Consider the following 12,043-nt stretch of genomic DNA (forward strand, 5'->3'; position numbering starts at 1 on the left):
AGTCCTTTTGCCTCACAATATAGTGCAGAAAAAAATCTGCCTTTATAAATACAACACGGGTGCTGACTGGCTGGTGCCTGCTTACCCTAATGAGCTTAAAATCTTATTCGTAGTGCACATCTGTCAAGACAGAAGTGAGGCACGCAAGTCCTCTTAATCCATTAGCTCTAAATCCAGCCGAGCTTTCACACTCCTTTTTTGAATCGATGAAGAAAACCTGAACGGGAAGGTACAATGGGACAGTGCACAACTTCAAGAGAAGATCCTGGGCAGTAAGCACGTGAGATTTCAAGGCAAACAACAATGAAAACTGACAACAAAACTGGGATCATGATGGAAAACTCGTGAGAAAAAGGCCAGTCTGCAGTTCGGGATGAAACAGTGAGTTTGATTCTTTGTTGTATTTCCCAGTTCATCCGGATTTTTAATCAAAAATAAAGTCAAAGACGGAGAAAGGATGGGCTGCACACCTTCTCACAGTGAGATTGCTAATACCATCGCAAGAAGTGGTCTTAAGGCTTTGAATAAACCCAAAAGTATTTTGCGTATTGATCCAGGAGATAAAGGAATCCCACTGCTTGTTAAAGGTTCATCTTGCTACAATATTGATGAATTCCACCAACATGGAATCCAGAGGAAAGACTACCTGAGAGAAAAGGAGGATAAACTATCAGAACAGGATAAAAATTATCATTCCAAGCCTAATTCAGATCCCCAGATTTCCAGGGAAGACAAGAAAATTGAGAGGACAGCCACAGATGCTGAAGTCGTTATGTCCGAACTGATTGAGTCTCAAAAACACATCACTGAGGCCATACAGATCAGAAAGCAAAGCTCCTGTGAATCAGAAGCATCAGCTTTCATTTGGGATGACAAGAATGAAAGCAATGCCAAGCAAATCCTAAAGAAAGGAAAGAAGCAAAAAAATCATAAGCTGGCAAAGCAAGGTCGACCCAGCAAAACTAAAGAAAAGTCCATTTTGGCCCCGTGCGAGACAGAGAAAAAGGTAGATTTCCCAGAAGTGCTTGTTAAGGCTCATCAGAGTGCATACGCCTACTTAAATCCCAACCTCTCAAAGTATGAAACTATACTTCACGTGGCCAACCAGGCTACCCAAACTCAACTCTTCCTACAGCAGATGGTAAGCTTTCTCGTGCTTCGCTTTGATGAAATCAACCAGCTCTTGGAAGAAATTGCCAGTGATGGGGAAAATCTTCTCAAAGATGTAGGTGGGAATCTGGCGTGGCCAGCAGAAAAAGGTGATTTGAAGGAGCACCCTGATCTTCTGCAACAACTACTGCAGTACACGGTGAATAAAATGCAGTTACTGAGCGGGACGCTGGCCTCCCTCACCTCCGACGCCCTGAAGGAGACATGCAGCTACCTGCAATCTGCGGCAAGCAACTTGGAAGGAAAACTGAAAGCAAAGCAAAGCTTTGATGAGCGCCTGATACGGACGGTAAGGCTGCTTGAAGCCTCAACAGTGGGATCCTCTCAGTCCCACGGTGATGACAGGACTCTCTGTTCTGAGGACAGTGGCATTGGCGTGGATAACGAATCCCTCAAAGAGTTCAGCCAGCATGGAGGACAATCGAACTGTGATTCCTGTGCACATGGACATCTGTCCCAAAAGCACGCTAGAACAGTGGAGCACGTGCGTGATGGAACAGTGTCACCGGGCACGGCTGCATCCCATGACTGTGCGCTTGAAAGGCATTTTAAAGATGTATTTTATTCATCTGTGCAGAGTAGGGAAGCAACTTCTGGTCAGGGTGGAGTAGCAGAAGGCATTTCTACCACGCCCCAATATGCAAGCTTGAGCAAAAGTCGTTCCTATAACTCCTTCCAGTCTGACTCTACTCAGGAAGGTGAACATTTCAAAATCTGTGAATCAACAGATTTCCCTTCTGATGATGATGATGACGACGACGATGATGATGATGATGAAGGGAGCACCCTGGGGGAGGATGACGACAACACAAGTTTATCAGATATGGGGAAGGATGCCCTGCCGAGGAGGCCCCTGTCTTCACCTGCAGTCACTGATGACACACAAAGGCAGTCCGTCAAGAGGACAGAGAATGCGGAGACAGAGGAAATTATTCTGAAGATGAAAGATGCCATCAGTGAAAAAATCAAGTTCGTCCCAGCTAAATCCGGGCGTAAAGAATGGATAGAAGATGAGAGCGGAAGAGCAGTCCTAACAACAAGGCCCAGTACAGCAACGGGCAGCCAGAAAACCTTCGGGAAACACCGACGGTCCAGGTCAGAGGAGTCCCTCAGAAGCCAGGCAGAGGACCCGACTCTCCTAGAGCTTCAGAGAACTCAAAAAGATCTCAGCAAAAGGCTGGAAATGTTTTATGGGAAGAAGGATACAGATAACAACCCAGAGCCTTGGAAATCAAGAACAGCACCTTATTTACAGGATGAGCAAGTTACAGCTAGGTCCTCTCGCAAACTGAAGGCGTGCCTCTCAAAAAATTTCAGCATCCTGCCTAACCAGGATAAAGTCCCTTTGTTCATGACTGACCAAAATCCTGCCAATCAGCTGGATGAAAAAAGAGGCAGGAAGCCTTTAGGAGCTACTGTGCCCACCCAGGAGACATCGGAAGGCAAAGAAAAGGAGCCTCCTGGAACACAAATGCTCAGTGGCAGCAGCTGTGCCCCCCGACAGTCTGTCAAAAAGCTTATTGAAACCTTCAGTCCTACTGATGATCTTGTAAAAGCCACACCTTTAAGATCTTTAGGACCAATAAAGTGCATCAGAAAATTTGGACTTCCAGTCATCCCACCCACCATTCCCTTTCAGAGAGGCCTGGCACCTTTAAATCTTAAGCATCGTATTTCACCAGTAGAAGACACAAACCCTTCAAACATCAGTGGAGTTTCTTCTAGCTTTCCAAATGCCTTTCCTCCTGCAGCAGCTGCAGAATCAAGCAAGAAGGACACAAAGGAAGAGTCTGATGAAGACATTGAGAACCTGCCGCCACCACCACCTGAAATGTTAATGGACACTTCCTTTGACTTATCTGAGCCTGAAGAAACTGCAAGAATAGAAGGAAGCTCTTCAGAAGGTGCCAAAAAGCCCGCCAAAGCAGAACTTCATGCTACTAAGAGAGCACAAGTTTCCCCCAAAATGAAAGCCTCCCTTCAGTCCATTGACTTATTGCCAAGCAAAAATACCAGCGGCCCCAGTGTGATCGCTAATAAAGGTCTGAGGAATACCGGAGCAGGGGATGAGAAACTGCAGAGGTACTCTCTGGAGCTGAACCCTACCAACGTGCACATCCCTAGCCAGGAGGAGATATTGGCAACCCAGAGAAAAGAGGCTGCAGATTTGTACAAGCAAACCCATAAAATTATTCCTCTTCAAAATCCCAGTGGGGTTTCAAAATCACACAGCAACAGCTCAGAGAGCAAAGAGCCCAATTCACCTGCGACTTTGGTGCAACACCAGAAGCACGGTTCTCCCGATTTGCTCAGGAGAAATGAAAAAGGCTCAGCATTTGCCAGGAGGGTCTCCCCAACGAGAACTCCTCCTTCCTCCCCACCAACAGAGAAACGGCTTTTCAGCCCCCCAACACACCACAGACACTCTCTGCAGGCTTTTAGCAACCCACAAACGAGCTCACCCACCATGCAGAGGAAACCCAGTCCCCCCACAAGTCCCAGGGTGCCCAGCCCACCCTTGCAGACGAAGCTGCCCTCTCCACCACCCCAGCGAAAACCTGTCAGCCCTCCCGCGGGGCACAAGCAAAGCTCGCCAACGCCGCACCGGCTGCTGGGCTCCCCAGCCTACCGCCGAGATGCAAACCCCACTCCGTTCCCCACTGCCCCCTCCCCACCAACCTCCCCATCCCGCTCCTACAAGGGGCCGAGAGCAGGGCTGGATGCTGGGGATGAGCACCAGCTCTCCTCCTCCAAGAGGGGCAGCAACATCCGTTCGATATTTTGCCCGGCCACCTCTTCCTTATTCGAAGCCAGGCCTCCACTGGCACCCACCAAACCTGCTGCAGAGGCGACCAGCCAGCCTGAAGCTTCATCGCTTTCCCAAAAGAGCAGCCTGCTTTTCCGGCAGCCCGGAGACCGAACCAGAAAGCTGTCCCTGAGCGCCGCCAATCCTCAGCCGTTCGTGAGGAGAAGTTTCTCTGACCGCCGACCAGGGGTCCAGTTTCATCTCCCAGCTCCTGTAACAGCCAGTAGCGAACCTGCGCTTAACCAAGCAAGGTAAGAAACTTTCCACTTTGGGCCAAGGATGCAGAAGTATAGCACTGCGTTGGCTTTCTAAAGTCCTGATGGGAATTTAACATCGTTAAGAGATTTCCCAGAAAAGTGTCCCGTTCATGTGCAGAACAGATGGGTGGGCAAAGATAACATTGTAGTTGGACTAGATGATCATTGTAGGTCCCTTCCAACTGAAATATTCTATTCTAGTCTATTGTCTTGCCCCAGATTTCAGTAGACTACCAGTCTGAATAAAGGGAAGAGTTAAATTTCCATGGCTTGCTCAAGCCTTACACTTACAGATCTGCTGTGACAGGCTCCCCAGGGAAAATTCAGTGTTGGTTTCATGGCACAGAACTCCCCTTATTTGTGTGGGGGCTAAGGACATCCACATTTAATTCTTAAAAGCTCTAAAGTAACCCTCAGGTTATAAACATCTTTAAATAACCATGAGAAGGTAAGCTTGGACCAAGAGGAAGGGTATCATTCCTAACATCAGCCTCTAAGCCAGTAAACTGTTCAGCTGAAATCTGTATGAAAATGTTTCAAATCAGCTGGCAAGAATGACGGACAGATAATGTGTAGGCAGGGATCTGTATGGACATAGCTTGAAATTTTGAGCTTCTCGGGTAGGCTTTCAGGTCTAGGTGCTGATTTCAAGTCTGATGGGTCCACAGCCCGAGCCCAGTTTTCAATGTGGGAAAACTTCCCATGGCTACTGGAGATTCATTGCTCTGAAAAAGTCAGTTTAAAGAAATGGAAGCATCAACAAACGCCAATTCCATGTTTGCAACCATTAGTGACCATTTTTAAAAAATCTGGGCTTAGCTTTAAATTTTCTCTACCACTTTAAAAAAAAAAAAAAACCACAACACAAAAGCAGCCAGGAAACAGAAATGGATATTTGGGAATACTCGAAGATCAGCGTAACCGCCTGGAAGTACAAAGTGTTGTTATTCTAGTTTCTTAGCATCTTAAGATGTTTAAGTTCATTAAGCTCTAAGCTACGCAAGAGGATTAAGACCCTTCACGTGTAACCTTTCCTCACGTGAGGAGTATTTTTACTCTTGCCACAGAAGAGCTGAAATCACATGAATCGTCCCCATGAGTAGGGATTGTAAGACCAACCCTAACAGAAGATAAAATTGCACAAGCACTCAGTGCACTGCAAGTACAGGGACAGTCGCGGATACTGAAGTCAGGTGTCCAGGCAATCCCTCCCCAAAGACAGAATAAGGACCAAGTTTCCCACACCGACAGTAGAGGAATGCGCTGAAAAAACATGCGAAAAACGCTGAGAAATGCTAAACCGTTTTGCATTCCTAGTTCTAATATTACATTATAGTCTGACATTTGAAGATTTCCTAAAAGTCCTGTAATGTTGCTGGGTTTTTTGTTGTTCTTACGTACTGTGTGAAGTCAGCTTTGTCTACTCCAGTGCCTGCTAGCAGAAATAAATGTTTTCAAAAGAGGCTTTATGTAAAACCTTGCAAGACAAAAGCCCTGGCAGATTTATGGATCAATTTTAAAAACAGACTATTATAAATTGTTAGCTAATTTATGCTTCAATGGGATGTATTATCTTTCTATTGCAGTCTGTCAAAGCATAGAGAGTAATATAAAAAAAGCACTGTAAATAAAATCATCCTTTTCTTGAAAAAAATTATATATCCTAGTGTTATGATATACAGCATTTTGGAAGAACGAAATGTATCTTGAGCCAAATTCGGCTTACCATTTATACAAACGAATGTCAAAAGTAGTCCTACTGAGTTAGTCCAAATTTATGTGAATATAAGCAAAAGGGAAATTTAGCCCATTAATTACCACATGCAGTGATCTAAGATGCAATACACTACTGTGTGTTTTCTTACACTTAAAATAAGCTGCCTGGAGTAAACTTCTACAGACCTCACACTGAAAGGCCAGATACGAGTATCATAGCAAATGTGCCGACAGGCAGAGAAGGACCATTTTAGGAATCAGCACGTGGCAAAAGCTCTGAGAACCCCTCACATCACTGCTGGTCGTCTCCTCCCGCTGAGGACTGGAGCGGTTGCCACAGCTGTGAGCACCACATCCCCATGCACAGATGCTGACCCCTGCTCCTATAGCAGATGCCATAACAGACAAACCACCACACTCTGATCCACCTTTCTCCTTCAAGCTCATTAAGCATCCAGGGCTTCCTCTGCTTTGCAATTCATTCAGCTGACAGAGGGAAATTTCAAAACATCTCCCTAAACCACTAAACCTCCTCATTCTGGCCGTGTTTGCATCTGGTCTCAAATTCACAAGCTATTCCCACCCAGCTGTCAGTCTCCTTTCCTTCATTCCTTCCCTTGCTTTACCTCTCCTCTCCAAATATAACAATGCCTTTTTTTGTCTGCGTGGGGTTTTTGTGTGTTATTAGCAGCTTCCAGCACAAGTTGCAGGAGGGAGGGGAGACAGAGTCAAACCTGCAACAGCATCACTCTTTTCTAGGTAAAACATTTAGAAAATCAGTGAGTTTTCAGTTTCTCCCATGCTCCCAAACTCTGGGATGTATCATCCCCTCCACTTTTTCCATGCCCAATTAAAACACCCATTTGCTGAGAAGGAGATTGCTAAAGATAATCTGGCAGGAGCTTGTGCAAGCAACATCATTCCTCATCAGGCAGCTGAGTCCCCTCTCCCACTCTCCCCATTTTAGCAGAAACACCAAAAAGAAGAGGCGACTTCCATCTCGTTTTGCTAGCTAGCGTTGCCAGGCATTAAATGGCAGCGCTATGCGCAGATTCACGCGTCTCCTGCACACTCACTGCTCCCCTAGAAGGCAGAAAGGACTCCTTTCCCAAGCATGTCTCCTGCCCATCCCTTGCTCTAAGGAATATCAGGACTTAAAACTTCGTTAGCCCTAATTAGGGCTGGAGCTAGAGCTTTTGTGTTTAGTCTTAGGGTACCTGTACAAGAGTTTCAGGTTTCAGTGCTGAAGTCAGTACAACGGGTTCCCGTTTGGACAGCCTGTGGATGGATAGACTGAGCTGCCTTTGCTGGTTTCTAAGGTTGGTCATTTGACAGCGATCAGCAGTTATTGGCATCGAGGCAGTTATCGAGGCATAACGTGTACAATTGCTCTTCTCATAGAAATTCTGGTAATCTGTAAGAGGATTTCTGTGTATGCAGTTAAACAAAATAATATTTCATTGAGACTGCTAATCTCCCAAGAGGTAGAGCAAAGACAGAAGATAAAACGCTATTGTCTTTAAGATACTGTTCAAGGAGGGTTTGGGAATGGATTGGGTTGACCGAATCAGGCCCAAAGCAAACAGCCCAAGCGAGACCTTCTGCAGTTGGGGGATATTTGACTCTGGGATAGTTTCATGACTGGTCATGCATCACAAGTCTCTTCATTCAGCAGTTCAAATCATTGAAGTCCTAGCAGTCAGAATAGGAACATAACAGCTTGTCTGTAGTTGAAAGCTAATTCAATTTAGCAGTTTATGTACTTAAAATACAATAATGATTCCCAGATAACTCCGCAATATTTCCTCGTATTAAGCTTAAACCACCCCGATCGCTTACAGCAACAGAGGGCACATTTCAGCACGAAGGCCCATGGCAACAGATATTCACTGCTAGTGGGTTTGTGATTCATAAAGTCCCTGTGTCCCTAGAGATTGCCAGTGTCACCTCAGGAACATCATTTACACATTCTATGTCTCAATTCTCCTGTCCCCAGAGCGGCAGATTTATACTACCAAAACACACATCCCACAGTCATATTGGCACACTCAGAAATCACCGTAACCACGCTAAGCAGATGGGCAGAGGAAGGTAAGACCTTTCCTCCAGTGGAGTCTGGAACAAGACCTTTCTCTCAAATCTGTCTCTATCTGCAAGCGAACCCAGATTCATACTGATCCCCTGTTAAACATACAAAATATTTCCTTCCCGAGAGAGTTTTGGGAGGGGACAGTATAATGCGTTTGGCATCACAAGAATAAAATCTGGATGGTGCACATAAAGAGCGTATACACAGGAGGAGACAGGGAATGACATAGTATCGTGCAGCGTTCGTGCTTTGTGGGTTAACGTGGTCTAATCAGCGCTGTTTTAAAAAGTCACAATTCATTAGCCTCTTAACTTAAGCATCTTTCCATCTGCAGCTTGGAGGAGAGCCCTAGAAAAGCAGGCGACTCTTGGAACAGCCCTGGCATCTCCGAAATCAGAGAGTCCAACAGATCCGCTTCCCACCCCGAGCTCTACGTCGTGGGCCAGGGGCTGCAGAGGGACTGACAGCAGGAGCACCCGCGAAGGCAGGAGCACGAGCAAGGCCAGAGGCCCCGCAGGGAAGAAGCAGCCTTACCCAAGCCTCCAAAACGTGGCTTCATTTTTTCCTTACGAGGAAACGCTATGATGGCATCGCAGCTAAAAACCCAAACGGGCCCCAGCAATCCAATGAAATATCAGCAGAGCGGTAGCCAGCTGCTTCTCCTTTGGATTGCGTTTCATGGTTTAACTCGGAGATCTACATTGAGCGAAAGAAATGCTTTGCAGCTGGGTGAGTCTGAGGCAAATTGGTTTGGTAAAGACAGGACCTGTAGCCAAGTCCTTTGTTTCAGTGTTTAGCTAAAGGAGTTAAAAAACTTTCAGAAAGGACCATCATTTGACATGTTATTTATTCAGGAGGCATCACAGTTTGAGTTACGTAAAAAGCAGCTGTTGTGACATTTCCGGGGGGGAGGTAAAATCCTGAACCAATTGAGTTTTAATGCAAAAACATCAATGGCTTCAGCAAAGCCACATCTCTACACTGGGTATTTATCAACCTGCAGAGGGAGAATAAGGTCAAATACAAGTTAAAACAAAATAACCCCTTCTAAAGGAATAAAATTAGGGATCTTACTCCCTCAAAAAGGCTTTGATCCTCTAAATCACCTTTTATTATCATGTAATCTCATCACCTCTAGTTTCCAGGGTATAGGGCTTAATCCTGATTAGAGTAGTTTTGTAATAGCCCAATCAAACAACATTATAAATCCTGAGGCACCTAAGGACATGTATATTTTTTTTTTTTTAGGGGAAGAGAATGCTAGCATAGAGAATCCTGTTCTCCCCAAAACAGGTTTATATTCTTTCTGATTTATGCAGTTTGAGGGGATTTATTGTAATTTCACTGAAGAGTCTAGACAGATTCTTGTTAATGAAAACACAAGTTATTTACAGTCGATTAATCCTAGGCTTTTACAGCACCCACTGGAATACAGTTCCAGGATTTACTGGTTCTTGCTCACCTAACTAATTTATCACAATTAAGATGCAACTTTTAATTAATGTGATTTTGATTAATTTAATTTGACGTGGTTTAATATGCAACTTTAGTACAGAAGATCCAGAAAAAAAGCCATTTGTAGTTCTGTTTTGATAGGAATAGTTTTAATTTTTCCTCCTGTTTTCATGATGGTGGTATCTGGGCACTTCACCTTCACACAGGATTTTTAACCCTTCCTGCCCACCTTCATGATGGGGCAACTGAGGCTTGTCTTACCCTGTGCATGGGATCCCTTTGGGTACTGAACTCCTGGGTTTTGGTCTAGTGCCTTAATCACAACCATCCTTCCTCAGTTATCTCAGTGCCATTTTATGACACAGACACAAGGAAACCTTAATTGTCATATTTAAGGTGAGGTATTGAACAGAAAGAAGTAACTCTCAGTGAACAGATGCTCTGGATCGTCAGGGGTTTGTGAGCTTGAGAGGGCAAAGCAGCCATACCCATCGTGTACAGCTAGGACATGTCAACGCATCCACCTTGTAATCACACGGGCAGATGCACCATCCCCTGTTAAACTGGGAAATCACAAGGGAGGTTCCGCAAAGATCATCAGCAGGGCAAACTCTGCAGGCCAGTCTTCCCCCTCATCAGAAGCGTAGTTCTCTCCCAGCTGCATAAAAATACAAATCCATTTGCGAGCATTTTGGGTTTGTCTGTTCTGCTGGCAGTGACCACCCAGAATAGAAACAAAGCAGAAACATGACAGCAGAAAACCAGCACTTTGCATGCCCGAATGTAGCTTTGAAGATGAAAACGTAACAGAGTGGGAGGACAGCTTCTGCTCAGCTACTACAATCATTTTATCTCTTTATGGTTTCGTGCTGAAATTTCCCAGCATCTGTGGTGGGTGGTAAGAGAAAGTATTTCTTTATATCCCCCAAGCACCAAATTCTTCTGTGCTGTAGGAGCTACAGCAGCAACACTTCACTTCAGCAATCAAGCTGGAAACCTCCTCACACGTTTGCTAGCTGCACATGGAGTCAGCCAAAGCATCTTTCCCCGAAAACCAGGCTCCCCTGAAGACGTGGTACATGAGCTGGCACCCTACCACGGCATCTCTCCCAGCTTTGACTAAGGTTGTGGTCATCAGGAGGCTCATTGCAAACACAACCCCACCTAAACACTGCAGCTGCCCTGTGATGCTGCGGCGAACTGAGCATTATATTCTAGAAACAGAGTTTCTCCAGCAGTGATCGACAAGTTTGTGATATGAACTCATGACTACGTACAGCTAACAGATTCTCTTCAGTACAGTTAATGTACAGGACTTACACAAATAAGGTGTTTACCTTCAATTTATATCGCAAGCATGAGATTAAGAGTTGCTATAGTATGCAGGAAATGATAGCTTGGCTAGCCACTTTTTAAAAAATACACTCTTTTTTACAGTTTTTTTGGACAACACTTCCATTTTTCATGAATACAACATTTCTGGAATATAATTGTTTTATAAGACCATACTCAACTTTAAGATTTATTTTTTACTGATGTAAATAAATCAGAGTTTTTATATGCAAGATATGAGTTTGATTTCTCTTACATTCCGTATGCAACTGTCTTAAATCTTAGCCCAACGTTATACTATTGATTCCTTCCTTAGTGCGCTAACTAGTGTCCTGTGCCATAAAAAGTCCATTTGCTTCTTCCCCACCCCAGCACAAGCCTGGCTTGTTTTATGTTTTACTGTACCTCAATTAGTTTAGGTTGCATTTCCATTAAGCAAATATGTCTTTTTAGGCTACAAGATCCAGCCGAGACACTGACAGACCAGAGCATAGGTCAGCTGTGCCTCCACCCTTCCCCTGCCCTGATTTACGCTTGAGCTACCTGGCAATTTTGTACTCAGTTCAGTAGAGCTTTTACGTACAACCACAGCTAATTCAAGCACGGGGTAGTGGTTTTGTCCTAACCAGAGCGCACCCACTGCAGCGGAGTCTCATTGCAGAGGGCTTGAGCACCAAGTGAAGCAGTATCAGTTTTCCAGCCAGGGCTTCATAGCTGTGAAAACAGCAGCTAGCAGCTCCGTGCTGCACTTTATCTGCAGACCTTTAACAGGCTGGCAGCTGCCCTTGCTTCCAGTGACACTGCTCAAATTTCAAACCTTTAAGGGACTTGGCATTTCATACCCTCAGCATCTGAAGATGACTAGAACACGAACACGCTATACGCACTCCAGTTGCTTCTTTTGAATTTAAGAACTACCCCAGATATTAGCAACATGGTTGACAATACTATGCAGGATACCAATAAAACCAGTGTTTGCACTGCCACACCTCTTAGCATCCAAAGCATTTCATAATCATTTACGAAGTTTTATCATTAAGTGGAATATTCTGAGAAGTTATCTCCTTTGCTGTAGGTAGGAAGGAAAGAAATCACAGCACAAAGTAACCTGTTCTTACTGTCACATCTCATCAGTAAGGAGCTGCCAACATCTCCTGAAAAGAAATCCTTCTAGATGAACAAATCATCAGTCCTTCCGCATCAGGTATGCTCAGTGCC

General features: G+C 44.8%; 1 protein-coding gene across 1 annotated transcript; it reads left to right on the top strand.

Annotated features, from left to right (window-relative positions):
• The first annotated feature begins 457 nt into the window (after window positions 1-457).
• PCARE (photoreceptor cilium actin regulator) lies at window positions 458-8,502 on the top strand. The gene is made up of 2 exons (XM_009820729.2): window positions 458-4,227; window positions 8,373-8,502. The coding sequence occupies exons 1-2, from the start codon at window positions 458-460 to the stop codon at window positions 8,500-8,502; spliced, it is 3,900 nt and encodes a 1,299-aa protein (XP_009819031.2).
• The last annotated feature ends 3,541 nt before the right edge of the window (window positions 8,503-12,043 follow it).

This window comes from Gavia stellata, chromosome 2, assembly GCF_030936135.1.
Source record: "Gavia stellata isolate bGavSte3 chromosome 2, bGavSte3.hap2, whole genome shotgun sequence".
NCBI lineage: Eukaryota > Metazoa > Chordata > Aves > Gaviiformes > Gaviidae > Gavia > Gavia stellata.